At 38.6% G+C, this 17,670-nt stretch overlaps 1 protein-coding gene across 1 annotated transcript in view; it reads left to right on the forward strand.

Moving 5' to 3' along the window:
- ZNF879 (zinc finger protein 879) overlaps positions 1 to 17,450 on the forward strand; it is a 38,511-nt gene extending 21,061 nt beyond the window's left edge. Inside the window, exon 5 of the mRNA XM_049874523.1 lies at positions 457 to 17,450. Coding sequence (XP_049730480.1) covers positions 457 to 1,904 — 1,448 coding nt within the window. The 3' untranslated portion in view covers positions 1,905 to 17,450. The remainder of the gene's footprint in view (positions 1 to 456) is intronic.
- Positions 17,451 to 17,670: the final 220 nt, after the last annotated feature.

Genomic DNA, 17,670 nt, shown 5'->3' on the forward strand with positions numbered 1-17,670 from the left:
TCCCAAATCAGCACCACTTGATACCCTGTGTTTCATGGAGCTTTTTAGGGCAACAGCTCTTCTACTTTTTAGTTATAGCCCCTCTGCATTTTTCCATGAGGATTTACATGAGTACCCTGGTGTTGACCTGGGAGATGAAGCTGAGTATTAAGACATCCTGCTGTGTAATCAGAAATGCTCTACTCCCTGAAGACATGCTTTGTTATTAGATCAAGCCTAGCTCCTCCTCCTATTGGGAAGAGGTTCCCTTCGAGTTTCTCAGCTTGTCGACTAATACTTTTTTTTGACCCTTCCCACTCATGCATGTTTTCCATCCTACTTCCTTCTCTTACCCTTTTTTTCCCTGTCCTTTCCTATAAGATTCTCAGGACATATTTGTTAGCTAACCTTGTATACTTTGCTGTCACTTTTCGTTTTTTCCAGTGCAAAAAGGTTTACATGTTCTGTTCATTTTAGGATGGAAGAGCTTCCTGGAAACCACAGTTTCTGAAGGAGAAACTCAGGAAGTGATAATGAAAAAGCTCATAGATGGAGGTCCTTTTAACTTCAAGTTGGGAAAAACCTACATATATGAGGGCAAGTTAGAGAAGCAACAAGGCAAAAATAAACCTTTCAGGAAAGTCTTAGTTACCTTCAAGAAAACGTATGTGAAGGAGAGAAGCTTTAAAGGTACTGAATTTGGGAAAAATCTTGGTCTGAAGTCACCACTTATTAGAGCACCCAGAATCATATCCAGAGGACGGAAACCCTATTCACAACAGTATTCAACTGTACTTAAACAACTGGGAATCAGCACATGGCGTAAATGTTATAAATGTAATGTCTGTGGGAAAGTCTTCCTTCATAGTTCTTCCCTCAGTAAGCACCAGAGAATCCATACTGGAGAGAAGCTCTATAAATGTAAGGAATGTAGGAAAGCTTTCAGCCAAAGCTCATCCCTAACTCAGCACCTAAGAGTTCATACTGGAGAAAAACCTTACATATGTAATGAATGTGGGAAAGCCTTCAGTTTCACCACATCTCTCATTGGACATCAAAGAATGCATACTGGAGAGAGGCCCTATAAATGCAAAGACTGTGGAAAAACCTTTAAAGGTAGTTCATCCCTCAATAATCACCAGCGAATTCATACTGGAGAAAAACCCTATAAGTGTAATGAATGTGGGAGAGCCTTTAGTCAGTGCTCATCTCTTATTCAGCATCATAGAATCCATACTGGAGAGAAACCATATGAATGTAGTCAGTGTGGAAAAGCCTTTACTTCAATATCGCGGTTAAGTAGACACCACAGAATTCATACTGGAGAGAAACCCTTTAATTGTAGTGAGTGTGGAAAAGTCTTTAGTTACCACTCGGCCCTAATTATACATCGGAGAACTCACACTGGTGAGAGACCTTATGCATGTAAAGAATGTGGGAAAGCCTTCAGCCAAAGCTCAGCTCTTATACAGCATCAGAGAATTCACACTGGAGAAAAGCCTTACAAATGCAATGAATGTGGGAAGGCCTTCTCCTGGATTTCACGGCTTAATATACATCACAGAATTCATACTGGAGAGAAACCTTACAATTGTAAAGAATGTGGAAAAGCTTTCAGCTCCCACTCAGCAGTTAATACTCATCGGAAAATTCATAGTGGAGAGAAACCTTACAAATGTAATGACTGTGAAAAAGCCTTCAACCAAAGCTCAGCTCTAATTCAGCACCAGAGAATTCATACTGGAGAGAAACCATTTAACTGTAAAGTATGTGGGAAAGCCTTCAGACAAAGTTCATCTCTTATGACACATATGAGAATTCATACTGGAGAAAAGCCTTATAAATGTAGACAATGTGGAAAAGCATTTAGTCAGAGTTCATCCCTTACTAATCATCAGAGGACTCATACTGGAGACAAACTGTGAAAACAGAATGCATGTGGAAAATCTTCCAACTGAAGTTCATTCCATATTGAATTTTATAGAATTCATCCTAGGGAAAAGTGATAAATTGTCATTAATTGTGGGGAAAACATCAGAATTTAGATCTCATCAGATACCAGAGACTTCGTAATGCAGGGTAACTGGGAAAATTAGGATAGCCTCTACAAAATGTTTTTTGTATGTCCTGAAGTTATTAGATGATTGCCAGAAGAACAAACAAAACTGTCTCGGAGGAAGTACAGCCAGAATGTTCCTTAGAAGCGAGGATGGCAAGACTTTGTCTTACGTACTTTGGACATGTTATAAGAATGAACCAGTCCCTGGAGAAAGACGTCATGCTTGGTAGCGGGTCAGTGAAAAAGAGGAAGACCTTCAATGAGATGAATTGACACAGTGGCTGCAAAAATGGGCTCAAACATAGCAAGGATTGTGAAGATGGTGCAGGACCAGGCAGTATTTTGTTCTGTAATACATAGGGTCACTGTGAGTTGGAACTGACTCAGTGGCACCTAACAGAGTTATTAGTGACTATGATATTGAGTAAATATTATATTATTACATATTATTTATTTGGATCCAAGATCAATGCCCATGGAAGCAGCAGTCAAGAAATCAAACAATGCATTACATTGGGCAAATCTGCAAAGCACCTTTAAAGTGTTAAAAACCAGAGATGTCACTTTAAGGACTAAGGTGGTCCTGACCTAAACCATGGTATTTTCAGTTCTCTTATATGTATGTAAAAGCTGGACAGTGAATAAGGAAGACTGAATAATTGACACCCTTGAATTATGGTACTGGTGAAGAATATTGAGTATTGTATGGGCTGCCAAAAGAATGAACAAGTATGTCTTCTAACAAGTGCAGCCAGAATACTTCTTAGAAGCAAGGATGGTGAGACTTTGTCTCACATACTTTGGGCATGTTATCAGGAGGGATCAGTCCCTGGAGAAGGACATTATGCTTGGTAAATTACAGGGTCAGTGAAGAAGAGGAAGACCTTCAATGAGATGGATTGACACAGTGGCTGCAACAATGGGCTCAAACATAACACCAATTATATGGATGGCACAGGGCTGGGAAGTGTTTTGTTCTGTTATACATGGGGTCGCTATGAGTCAGAACCAACTCAATGGCACTTAGAACAACAACAAAATATTAAGAATTTGTAAGATCAAGGTGTTGTATTTATTTTCTTCCTAGTGACGTATGGTAACAGCCAACAAGGTATACAGACATCACTGGGAAGCATGCTGGTTTATTTAAAAGTGCAGCCATAAAATCCAGACCAGATAAATCTAGGAATCTATTTTTTAAAACTGAATTTAAGTGTTATGCAAGCCAGTTGTACTTAAAAGAATATTTTAGAGAAATGTATGCGGGTGACCTGTAGCTACCTCACTGTTAGTAACATTTGCTTTTTTCATAGTCTGAAAGCAAATTATGCATTTGCTTGTTAAAATTTTTGGGTTGTTTCTGTTTTCTAAGCTGTTCACCTGAAAAGAAATTCACTCTGTAAAGTATACAAATTTACAGTCCTGTGAATTTTCTCAACTCTCTGTTCCAAACTTTGAATCAGATCTAAAGTCACTTTATTTTCAATCACAAAATGCATGGTATTTCACTTCTTTTTTTCATAAAGTGATTACCTTTTCTATATTAAACTGAGAAAGTTTATTCAGACAACTACTGTTTTTGTAATTTCATTTACTGATAAATGGCATTAAAAATTATTTCACAGTTTAGCAACAGGGAGCTCAACTCTTGCTCCCATGCAGTGTGTATTGCTTTGAGTTTGTTACCAGTCACCAAGAAGGCCTAGGAACAGTATGAGACTCAGGTTGTCCTCCCTGTGAGTAAAGTGAGTCAGGTGATTGTCTTAGTCATCTAGTGCTGCTATAACAGAAATACCACAAGTGGAGAACTTTAACAAAGAAATATATTTCCTCACAGTAAAGTAGACTAAAAGTCCAAATTCAGGGTGTCAGCTCCAGGGGAAGGCTTTCTGTCTCTGTCAGCTCTGGAGGAAGGTCCTTGTGCTCAATCTTACCATGGTGGAGGAGCTTCTCAGGTGCAGGGACCCCAGGTCCAAAGGATGTGCTCTGCTTGCAGTGCAGCATTCGTGGTGGTATGAGGTCCCCAACTCCTGAGAGATAAAAGGTGGTACAGGCCACACCTCAGGGAAACTCCCCTTACATTGGATCAGGGAGGTGACCTGAGTAAGGGTGGTGTTACAATCCCACCCTAATCTTCTTTAGCATAAAATCACAATCACAAAATGGAGGACAGTCACAATACTGGCAGTCATAGCCCAGCCAAATTGATAAACACAGTTTTTGGGGGACATAATTCAATCCATGACTGATGTTTACCCTTCCATTTCATCTTCACCTCTATTAGATGACACTCCTTCCCTCTGCACATTCTGAGGGCCACTAGGCAAAAACTCAGGCTCTGGGTTCACAGGTCTGAGTGAGTTTAAATGCTTTCTCCTCCAAAAACAGATTATTATATCCTTCAACAAGTTATTCTGGCATTTCTAAAATGCGACTAATAATACGAGTACACTAAATAAAACAGTCATCTCAAAAATCAAACTAAACTTATTGAGCATTAAAAAGCCTAACCTCATCTAATTTTCACCAGCTTATCAGGAGTAAGCAAACAGTGGCTGAAATGCCCGTTCTATAAAACAAAGCATTAGTGTCTTCCCCTGTACCCACAAGATTAAAGAAAAGGAAACAAAAAAATTCCAGAAAAGATGTTGAAGGCTAAGCAAAGCAAAAATCATTGAATTCAGCTTTTTCCTCCCAGTATTAGTCAGTCTCATTGTTTCAGACTTGTGAGTAGCAAATTTTTCTGGGTCACTTAATGCTCCTTTCTCCATAACCATTCTTCTAAGCTTTTCTATCTCTAGTCTCTAAGAAGGGAAAATCTCTAGGAAAATACAACTTCCCCAACATACGAAAATCATCAGTAGTTCTTAAATCATCAAAAAGAATTTATCTGATGATACGGATTGAATCGTGTCATCCATAACTATGTGCTGTAAAACCTCTATTCCTGTGGTTATAATCCCATTTGGGAATGGGTTGTCTTTGTTGTGTTAATGAGGCAGGATTCATGTAGGGTATATCTTGAGTCAGTCTCTTTTGAGATATGAAAGTGATTGAACACAAGCTAGCAAGGACAGGGGTAGGAGGGAAGACACATGCCAAACCACATGAAGATCACTCAGGAGCAGAAGCTCAAAAGACAAGGACTTTCCTCCAGAGTTGACAAGGAAAATTTTCCCCTAGAGCCTGCACCCTGAATTTGGACTTCTAGCCTCCTAAAGTGTAAGAAAATACATTTCTGTTAAAGCCATCCACTTGTGTTTCTCTAACAGCAGCACTAGATAACTAAGAATTTGGTACTGGAAGAGTACTGCTCTAACAGATAGATAAAAAGTGGAAGTGGTTTTGGAATTGGGTAATGGGCAGAGGCTGGAAGAATTTGAAGGGGCCTGATAGTAAAAACCTAGATTGCCTTGAAGAGACTGTTGGTAGTATTATGGATAAAAATGGCAATTCTGGTGAGGACTCAGAAGTGAGGAGTGCTATAGAGAAAGTTGCTATTGCCTTAGAGAATATATATGGTGCCAGCACCAGAATGTTGCTAGAAATATGGATGTTAAATGTGGTTCTTCTGAGGCTTTAAAAGAAAATGATAAATGTGATTGGACAATGGAGAAAGGATGATGCTTTTTCTGCAGTGGCCAAAAAAAAACTTGTCTCAATCATGTTCAGATGTTTGATGGAAGGTACAACTTATAAGTGATGAACTTGAGTTTCAACCTATTGAGATTTCTAAGCAAGATCTTAAAGGGCCGTGTGGTTTCTCCTTACCACTTACAGTGAAATGGGAGAGGAAGGAGATGGACTTAAAAATGAACTGTACAAAATGAAAACAGAACTTAAAAGATTTGGGAAATTCTGTTATACAAACTAAGGACATGTGTCCTAGAATGTTCACCAAGGACATGGCTACACAATCTTTTGTTAAAGTGATTAAGCCTGTGACTGATGGATCTAACCAGCTACCATAGCAGAAAACCCATCAGCTTAGACTGAATGAGACAGAAAGAACAAAGGGAAGAATGCTGTTTCCCTCTTGGAATTCTTATAGGGAGGAAACAGGCAAAGGAGCTACATCTGTTGTCCCCCAAGAAAAGAAAAGGGATCATCCCTGGAGCAGCTCTGAGATCAGCAGACCTGTTGGAAGGAGCATGGGAAGCAAGACCTCAGTTTCAAAGGCTGTGGCCATGATCTCCTGGAGCTCAAAGTTTTGGGCTACAGCTTCCTAGGTTTCAAAGAGTTGGATCTTCACCAGTTTGGCTCTGGAATGTGGGGCTGCTGTTAAGGTATGCCAGGTTGATGAGGTCACCACCCAAACTGAGGGGGTGGGGCTGCCATGGCCAAGAGGCAGAAGAGCAGGACCTGTCAGGGCCAAGGGAGTGGGGTCACCACTCAGATGGACCAGGAGAATGGGGCTGCCTAAAGTTGAGGAAGCAGAGTTGCAGTCTCAGAGAGCCTGGACGTTGGAGCTGAAGCCCAGGGCCGAGGAGCATCCACCCAGAATCCAGATGTCTAGAGGGCAGGATGTCTAGAGGGCAACACCGAGTCTAGAGGGCAGGACCATTGACCGGGTGGTCTAAAAAAACAGGGTTATTTTTAAACCTTGAGAGTTAATGTAAATTGTTCTTCTGGGTTTTGGACTTGCTTGGTGCCTGTTATCCCTTCTTTCCCACCAATTCCTCCCATTTGTAATAGAAATGTCTACTTTGTACCTGGTACACCATTGTACTTTGGAAACAGTAACTTGTAACCTAGATTTCACAGGTTCATGGGTGAAAAGGAAATTTGCTCCAGGATGAAATATGCCTAAAGTCTCACCTGCATTTGATGTAAATGATTCAGAAGATGAGATTTTGGACTTGGAGTTGAGGTAAAACTTTTGGATGATGAGATGGGGTGAATGTGTTTTGCATGTGGCAAGGACATGAATTTGGGGGGTGGGCAATGGTGGAATGATATGGATTGAATTGTGTCCCCAAAGTATGTGTTGTAAATCCTAACCTCTATGCCTGTGGTTAAAATCCCATTTGGGAATAGGTTGTCTTTGTTGTGTTAATGAGGCAGAATTAGCGTAGGGTGTATCTAGAGTCAATTTCTTGACATATAAAACAGATTAAATGCAAGCTACCAAGGAGAGTTGGGGAGACACATGTCAAATCACATGAAGATCACCCATCAGCAGATCAAAGAGACACGGATATTCCTCCCGTGCTGACAGAGAAAGCCTTCCCTTAGAGCCATCACCCTGAATTGAGACTTGTAGCCTCCTAAACTGTGAGAAAATAAATTTCTGTTTGTTAAAGCCACCCATTTGTGGTATTTCTGTTATAACAGTACTAGATAACTAAGACATCTGAATTAAAATCCCATAAAGTAAACTTTAGGCTCAGTTATTTTTAAGGCAGGCACTATCAAACTTTAAGGAAGCATATCATTGGAGTCTTATGCAAAATCTTCCAGAGAAGACACTTATAAGCACAATAATCTTATTATAACCTAGTAGCAAAATCAGAGAAGAAATGTACAAGAAAGGAAAATTGCAGATCAGTATCATTCCTGAACAGAGATGTAAAAGTCCCTAAAGAAAGCATTAGAAAATGTAAAAATCTGAAAGTGCCTAAGCATCATAATAAATATAGAGAGAATGCATGACTGATTTAACATTAGAAAACATGTAAATCAATCACCGCTTTAATAGATTAAAGGATGAAAATCCATATGTTTATCTCAAAACTGCAAAAACAACCAGAATATGCAATATTCATTCATGGTTTAAAAAAAAAAAAAAAACTTTTATTAGTCAACCAGCAGTAGAAAGGAATTTCCTTAACCTCCTAAAGGGATTTAGGTATCGTACCAAAAATCCTACAGAATAAAATGTTAGAAGCATTCGTGACAGGAGTATGGGTAAAGAGGGAACTATTGAATAATGGTTCTGAGACATAGAAATGGTTCATTCACAGAGAAAAAAATGTACCCAGCCCTCACCAAAACAAAACTATAAGAGGTAAAACTGTAATATTTAGAATATATAAGGAATAACTTTATGACAAGGTAGAGAAGAAATATACAAATAAGCTATATTTCTTGATATACTTGCTCACATTAAATAACTTGCTTATCAAAATATACCAAAAAAAGAAGTGAAAAAGCAAGACAGAAACTAGGATGTATTTCCACAGTATGCCCAATGAAAGAAAGATCCAGAAAATGTAAATAATTTGTATGAATATGAAAGACACTCTAGTAGAAAAAGTAGTGTGCAGACAGTTATTTCAGAGAGAAAATACAGATTTCCAAGAATTTATGAAAAGATACTTAACCTAATTTGTAGTTAAAAAACCAAACCTGTTACCATCAAGTTGACTCTGACTCATAGAAATCCTATAGGAGAGAATAGAACTGCCCCATATGGTTTCCAAGGAGCAGCTGGTAGATTTGAACTGCTGACATTTTGATTAGCAGCCAAGCTTTTAACCACTGTACTACCAGGGATCCAATTTGTAGTCAGAAAAATGCAAATCAGGATCACAGTCAGTATGATTTTACAGCTACTAGATGAACAAAAATTAAGATTTGTGACAATATTGAGTATTGAAATGTATGTGGAGTAACTGCAATTCATATTCTAGTGGGAGTATTTGATGCAGATGATTGATATTCGTAAAGTTGGACATGTGCATATCGTATGACAGAATTCCACTCTTATGTATATATGCTAGATAAATGTTTGCATATGAGCACCAGTAGTCATGTATAAGGATATTCTTAGCAGAACCGATCATAGTAAAAAATAATTGGAAGTAGTATTAATATGCACTGACAAGAGAATGGATAAATTTTGGAATATTAACAGTAGGACAACAGTGAAAATGAACCAAAGCTGTACATCACATGGATGATCTTGAGGACACATTGTGAAGTTTTAAAAAGTCACAGGAGACTACACATGTCTTTTTTTTTCCACAAAGGTGTCTTAGTTATCTAGTGCTGCTATAACAGAAATACCACAAATGGATGGCTTAAAAAAAACAAGTTTATTCTCTCACAGTCTAGTAGGCTAGAAGTCTGAATTCATGGTACCAGCTCCAGGGAAAGGCTTTCTCTCTTTCTGGGCCCTGGAGGAAGGTTCTTGTCATCAGTCTTCCCCTGGTTTAGGAGCTTCTCAGTGCAGGAACCTTGGATCCAAAGGACACACTCTGCTCCTGGCATTGTTTTCTTGGTGGTATGAGGTTCCCTGTCTCTCTGCTTGTTTCTTTTATATCTCAAAAGAGATTGACTCAAGATACAACCTAATCTTGTAGATTGAGTCCTGCCTCATTAACATAGCTGCCTCTAATCCTGCCTCATTAACATCACAGAGGCAGGATTTACAACACATAGGAAAATCACATCAGATGACAAAATGGTGGACAGTTACACCATACTGGGAATCATGGCCTAACCAAGTTGACACACATTTTTAGAAGACAGTTCAATCCATACCAAAGGTAAATTTAATACTAAAGTACAACCTTAAGTATATCCCACTTGAATATAGAGACCATCTCAAGAATAGATTTGATGCCTTGAACAGTAATGACTGAAGACCAGAAGAGTTGTGGGATGGTATTGAGGACATCATACATGAAAAAGGAAAAAGGTTGGTAAAAGGAAAGAAACGACCAAAATGGATGTCACAAGAGACTTTGAAACTTGCTCTTCAACATAGATTAGTTAAAGTGAATGGAAGAAATGATGAAGTACAAGAGCTGAACAGAAGATTTCAAAGGGCAACTCGAGAAGACAAAGTAAAGCATTAATAAAGAAATGAGCAAAGACCTGGAGTTACAAAATCAAAAGGGAAGAACATAGTCAGCATTTCTCAAGCTGGAAAAACTGAAGAGCAAATTCAAGCCTCAGGTTGCAGTTTTGAAGGATTCTATGGGCAAAGCATTGAACGACCAGGGAAGCATTAAAAGAAGATGGAAGGAATACACTGAATCACTGTACCAACCATTTTAGGAGGCTGCACATGGTCAAGAACCGATGGTATTGAAGGAAGAAGTTCAAGCTGAACTGACAGCATTGGGGAAAAACAAGATGCCAGGAATTGAAAGAATGCCGATTGAGATGTTTTCACAAATGGATGCAATGCTGGAAGCACTCATTTGTCTGTGCCAAGAAATTCGGAAGAGAGCGACCTAGCGAACTAACTGGAAGAGGTCCATATTTGTGCCTATTCCAAAGAAAGGTGACCCAATGGAACGTGGAAATTATGGAACTATCATTAATGCCACACACAAGTAAAATTTTGCTGATGATAATTCAAAAATGGTTGCAGTACTGTATCAACAAGGAACTGCCAGATATTCAAGCTGCATTCAGAAGACGATGTGGAAGGAGAGATATCATTGCTGATGTCAAATGGATCTTGGCTGAAAACAGAGGATAGCAGAAAGATGTCTGCCTGTGTTTCATTGACTATGCAAAGGCATTCAACTCTGTGGGTCATAAAAAATTATGGATAATATTGCAGAGAATGGGAATTCTAGAACCCTTAATTGTGCTCATGAGGAACCTATACATGGACCAAGAGGAAGTCATTTCAACAGAAGAAGGGGATACTACATGATTGAAAGTCAGGAAAGGTGTGTGTCAGGGTTGTATCCTTTTACTATACCTTCAGTGTGTATGGTGAGCAAATCTAAGCTGGACTATATGAAAAATGTGCCATCAGATTTGGGGGAAGACTTATGCAGATGACACAACTTTGCTTGCTGAAATTGAAGAGGACTTGAAGCACTTATGAAGATCAAAGACCACAGCCTTCAATATGGATTAAAACGGGAGCGGGGCCAAGATGGGGGAGTAGTCAGATGCTTTCGGTGGTCCCTCTTACAAGAGACCTAAAAAACAAGTAAATTGATTATATATATGACAAGCTAGGAACCCTGATCATCAAAGGCAAAGTTAAGAAATCGGACTGAATGATGGGGAGGGAGAGACGGTGCAGAAGCAGCAAGGAGTTGCCGAGTTGGCGGGAGTGCCTCAGCCCTGATTCCCTGGTGCGACGGCAGCGGGGCTGGCAGTGGCATTCAGGACGCGGTTGCTTCACTGAAAGCAGGCAAGTGAGGTGGCGTAGCCCTGACCCCCTGGCGCAACCACAGAGGCACTGAGCCAGCACAGAGAATCTACGCATGCCTCCAGAATCTGAGATAAAACAGCACTCTTGGCACAAGATAAGTGATTTTGTCTAATTTATTGTGCAGATCTAATAGCTCCTTTTGAAAGAACTCTCTCATCTATCTGATTCCTCCTCCCTCTGCCCAAGTTGGCTTCAGTAACAGTTGATTTCCCTGGGCCTGAGACAGGTCCTGCTGCGCTCCCTGAGCCATTCTCCCGGCCCTGGAGAAGGAACAAATTAATAAATGGGGAAAAAATACTCTGCTGACTCCCCTAATCTGGAAACTCAGAGCAGAAGCGGCTCCTGTCCAGGCACAAGCAGGTCACAGGCTTTATCTTTCACCCCTGCATGGATCCATTAAGCAAATAGGATTTGGCTGTTATATTGCAAGGGTGAATCTGTTTGAGGCCTGACTGTTTCAGCTGTGCAGTGGAGAAGGGGGGGGTTGACATTTGATACCACTCTACTTATTAAACAGGGCCCTCACCTACCCACAGTGGGGGCCTGAGGACTGGTGGCTCCACCCACGCCACCTAGCCACCCGCAACAGGGGTCCAAGGATAAGTGCTGCCCCCCAGTCCTTACAGCTAAAAGCATTGGGTGCCTATGGTATGGCTGCAGATCTCACCCACCAGAGCACTCTAGAGAATAGGGACGTGCCTTCCTCATAGGCACACAGGAGAAGGTTGTCAGCCTCCTGCCTTCCTCAGAGTATGACTCTGCTGCAACCAGAAACCTGTGCATAAACCGATCACCACTGCTCCTCTAAGATGGTAGGTGAGAGCCTGCAAAACAAACTAGGTGACCGACTCCCTGAACACCAGAGCTGAATCTATACAAGAATAGTGAATGGACTTTTAGGCTCATATACCTGGTAATAGCTCTAGCCATCTGGTGACAGGATATTAGTGCTTCAGAGGCTCCAGTAATCAAATTTGCTCACTCTAGTAGCCTATTTGGGTATATCAAAACAAAACAAAGCAAGAAGCTAGACACAGTGAGTAAACATAAAATAATACAATAACTTATAGATGGAGACAACAGTCGATATCAAATCACATAAAGAAGCAGACCGTGATTGCTTCAACAAACTCCCAAAACAGAGGGAATCTTCCAGATGAAGATGTATTCCTGGAATTACCAGATACAGAATACAAAAGACTAATATACAGAACTCTTCAAGACATCAGGAAGGAGATCAGGCAAAATGCACAACAAGCCAAGGAACACAGATAAAGCAGTTGAAGAAATTAAAAATTTTATTCAGGAACATAATGAAAAATTTAATAGGCTGCAAGAATCCATAGAGAGTAATCAGAAATTCAGAAGATTAACAATAAAATTGCAGAGACAATAGAAAAATCAGGGGAGCAGAATTGAGGAAATGGATGTCAGAATTAGCAAGACTAAAGATAAAACACTTGGCAACAATGTATATGAGAGAAACCCAACCCAGAACCCAGTGCCGTTGAAAGAATTAAAAAAATGAAGAAATCCTAAGAATCGTAGGACTCTATCAAGAGAAACAACCTATGAGTGATTGGACTACCAGAGCAGGGAGGGATAACAGAAAATACAGAGAGAATTGTTGAAGATTTATTGGCAGAAAACTTCCCTGATATTGTGAAAGATGAGAAGGTATCTATCTAAGATGCTTATCGACCCTTACAAGGTAGATCCCAAAAGAAAGTCACCAAGACATATTATAATCAAACTTGCCAAAACCAAAGATAAAATTCTAAGAGCAGCCAGGGATAAATGAAAAGTCAACTACAAAGGAGAGTCAATAAGCTTGGGCTACTTGGCAGAAACCATGCAAGTAAGAAGGCAATGAGATAACAAAGCATTGAAGGAAAAAAATTGCCAACCAAGAATCACATATCCAGCAAAACTGTCTCTCAAGTATGAAGGCAAAATTAGTTCATTTCCAGATAAACAGAAGTTAAAGGAATTTGCAAAAACCAAACCAAAACTACAAGCAATACTAAAGGGAATTCTCTGTTAGAAAATCATTAATATCACATATCAACCCAACACTAGAACACAGGACAGAGCAACCAGGTACCAACCCAGATAGGGAAATCACAAAAATAATCAACATAAAAAAACGCTCAAAATGGGATCATTTATGCCATTATGTAAAAGATGACATTAAATCAATAAAGAAGGATTAAATAAAGTAGTCACAGATCTTTCATATAGAGAGGAAATCGAGGTGATATAGAGAGATAAAAGTTAGGTTTAAACTTAGAAAAATAGGGGTAAATATTAAGGTAACCACAAAGGAGACAATAGTCCTACACATCAAGATAAAATACAGGAAAAACAAAGACTCAGCAAAAAAAAATCAACAACAATGAAAAGAGGACAATTTATTAAAAAAAACTACTCAGCACAAAAAATTAAGTAGAAAAAAGAAAAACTGTCAACAACACACCAAAAAAGACATCAAAATGACAGCACTAAACTCATGTCTATAATCATGCTGAATGTAAATGGACTAAATGCACCAATAAAGAGTGAGTTGCAGAATGGATAAAAAAAAATGATCTGTCTATATGCTGCCTACAAGAGACACACCTTAGTCTTAAAGATACAAACTAAAACTCAAAGAATGGAAAAAAATATATCAAGCAAACAACAATCAAAAAAGAGCAGGACTGGCAATACTAATTTCTGACAAAACAGACCTCAAAGTTAAATCTACCTCAAAGGATTAGGAAGGACACTATATAATGATTAAAGGGACAATATACCAGGAGGATATTACCATATTATTCATGCACCCAACGACAGGGCTTTAAGATACATAAACTCTAACAGCATTGAAAAGCAAGATAGACAGCTCCACAATAATAGTAGGAGACTTCAATACACCACTTTCAGTGAAGGGCAGAACATCCAGAAAGAAGCTCCATGAACACATGGAAGATCTAAATGCCACAATCAACCAACTTGACCTCATAGACATATATAGAACACTCCACCCAAGAGCAGCCAAGTATACTTTCTTTTCGAATGCCCATGGAACATTCTCTAGAATAGACCACATTTTAGGCCATAAAGCAAGCCTTAACAGAATCCAAAACATCGAAATATTACAAAGCATCTTCTCTGACCATAAAGCCATAAAACTTGAAGTTAATAACAGAGAAAAACAGGTAAAAGAAATCAAACACATGGAAACTGAACAACACTTGGCTCAAAAACGATTGGATTATAGAAGAAGTTAAGGACAGAATAAAGAAATTCATAGAATCAGATGAGAATAAAAACATAACCTACTAGAACCTTTGGAACACAGCAAAGGCAGTGCTCAGAGGTCAATTTACAGCAATAAATGCACACATCTAAAAAGAGGAAAGGGCCAAAATCAAAGAATTATCCCTACAACTTGAACAAATAGAGAGCAACAAAAGAAACCCTCAGGCACCAGAAGAAAGCAAATAATAAAAATTTGAGCAAAATTAAATGAAATAGAGAAGAGAAAAACAATTGAAAGAGTTAACAAGATCAAAACCTGATTCTTTGAAAAGATTAACGAAATCGATAAACCATTGGCCAGACTGAGAAAAGAAAAACAAGAGACAAAGCAAATAACCCAAATAAGAAATGAGATGGGTGATATCACAACAGACACAATTGAAATTAGAAGAATCATAACAGACTACTATGAAAAATTGTACTCTAACAAATTTGAAAACCTAGAGGAAATGGACAAATTTCTAGAAACACACTACCTACCTAAGCTAACACAAACAGAGGTAGAGCAACTAAATAAACCCATAACAAAAGGAGAGATTGAAAAAGTAATGTAAAAACTCCCAACAACAACAACAAAAAAACCCTGGCCCTGATAGCTTCACCGGAGAATTCTATGAGACTTTCAGAGAAGAGTTAACACCACTACTACTAAAGGTATTTCAGAGCATAGAAAATGATGGAATAATCCCAAACTCATTTAGTGAAGCCAGTATAACCCTGATAGCAAAACCAGGTAAAGACACCAAAAAAAAAGAAAATTACAGATGAATATTCCTCATATTCCTCATGAACTTAGACACAAAAGTCCTCAATAAAATTCTAAGCAATAGAATTCAACAACATACCAAAAAAATAATTCACCATGACCAAGTGGGATTCATACCAGGTATGCAGGGATGGTTCAACATTAGAAAAACAATAAAATGTAATCCACCACATAAATAAAACAAAAGACAAGAACCACATGATCTTATCAATTGATGCAAAAAAGGCATTTGACAAAGTCCAACACCTGTTCATGATAAAAAAAAACTCTCAGCAAAATAGGAATAGAAGGAAAATTCCTCAACATTATAAAGGAAATTTATACAATGCCAACAGTCAACAGCATCTGAAATGGAGAGACTGAAACCAGTCCCCTTGAGAACAGGAATGGGACATGGATGCCCTTTATCACCACTCTTATTCAACGTTGTGCTGGAGGTCCTAGCCAGAGTTATTAGGTTAGATAAAAAAAATAAAGGGCATCCAAATCGGCAAAGAAGAAGTAAAGGTATCTCTTTTTGCAGATGACATGATCTTAAACACAGAAAAACCTAAAGAATTCTCAAGAAAACTACTGAAACTAATACAAGAGTTTAGCAGAGTATCAGGATACAAGATAAATATACATAAGTTGGATTCCTCTATATCAACAAAGAGAACGTCAAAGAGGAGATCACTAAATCAGTACCTTTTACAGTAGCCCCTAAGAAGATGAAATACTTAATAATAATCTAGTCAGAGACATAAAAGACCTGTACAAAGAAAAGTATAAGACACTACTGCAAGAAACCAAAAGACACCTACCTAAGTGGAAAAACATACCTTGCTCGTGGATAGGAAGATTCAACATTGTAAAAATGTCTATTGTACCAAAAGTGATTTATAGATACAGTGCAATTCTGATCCAAATACCAGTGACATTTTTTAACGAGATGGAGAAACAAATTACCAACTTCATATGGAAGAGAAAGGGCCTCCAGATAAGTAAAGCATTACTGAAAAAGAAAAAAAAGTGGGAGGCCTCACACTATCTGATTTTAGAACATATACCAACACAGTAGTCAAAACAGCCTGGTTCTGGTACAACAACAGATATATAGACCAATGGAACAGAATTGAGAATCCAGACATAAATCCATCTACATATGAGCAGCCCATATTTGACACACGCCCAAAGTCTGTTAAATGGGGAAAAGACAGTCTGTTTAACAAATACTGCTGGCATAACTGGATATTCATCTGCAAAAAATAACAGGACCCATACCTTACACTATGCACATAAACTAATTCAAAATGGATCAAAGACCTAAATATAAAATCTAAAATGATAAAAATCATGGAAGAAAAAATATGGACAATGCTAGGAGCTGTAACACATGGCATAAACATTACTAACAATGTATAAACACCAGAAAAGAAATAACTGGGAGCTCTTAAAAGTCAAACACCTATGCTTATCCAAAGACTTCACCAAAAGAGTGGAAAGATTACCTATAGATTGGGAAAAAGTTTTCAGCTATAACATCTCCAGTCAGCATCTGACATGATACTGCAAAAACTCAACAACAAAAAGACAACCAATTAAAAAATGGGCAAAGGATATGAACAGGCACTTTACCAAAGAAAACATTTGGGCTGCTAACAGATATCATCTGTTAGCTATTAGAGAAATGCAAGTCAAAACTACAATGAGATTCCATCTCACCCCAACAAGGCTAGCATTAATCCAAAAAACACAAAATAATAAATGTTGGTGAGGTTGTGAAGAGACTGGAACACTTATACACTGCTGGTGGGAATGTAAAATGGTACAACCACTTTGGAAATCAATTTGTTGCTTCCTTTAAAAGCTAGAAATAGAACTACCATACAACTCAGCAATTCCACTCCTTGGAATATACCCTGAAGAAGTAAGAGCCTATCACTCAAACAGGTAATATGCACACCCATGTTCATTGCAGCACTGTTTACTATAGCAAAAAGATGGAAGCAACCAAGGTGCCCATCAACGGATGAATGGATAAGTAATTAGGGTATATTCACACAGTGGAATACAACACAGCAATTAAGAGCGATGAATTTGTGAAACCTTCATAACATGGAGGAATCTGGAAGGCATTTTGCTGAGTGAAATTGGTCAATTGCAAAAGGACAATTTTTGTATGATACCACTACTAAAAGAACTCCAGATAAAGTTTATACAGAAGAAAACATTCTTTGATGGTTATGAGGGTGGGAAGGGAGGGAGAGGGATATTCACTAACTAGGTAGTAGACAAGAATTAATTTAGGTGAATAGAAGGGCAACACACAACACAGGCATAGTTAGTGCAACTGGACTAAACCAAAAGCAAAGAAGTTTCCTGAATACAACCAAACGCTTTGAACGCCAGAGTAGCAGGGATGGGGGTCTGGGGACAATGGTTTCAGGGGACATC

The sequence above is a fragment of the Elephas maximus genome, chromosome 2, assembly GCF_024166365.1.
Source record: "Elephas maximus indicus isolate mEleMax1 chromosome 2, mEleMax1 primary haplotype, whole genome shotgun sequence".
In the NCBI taxonomy this organism is placed as follows: domain Eukaryota; kingdom Metazoa; phylum Chordata; class Mammalia; order Proboscidea; family Elephantidae; genus Elephas; species Elephas maximus.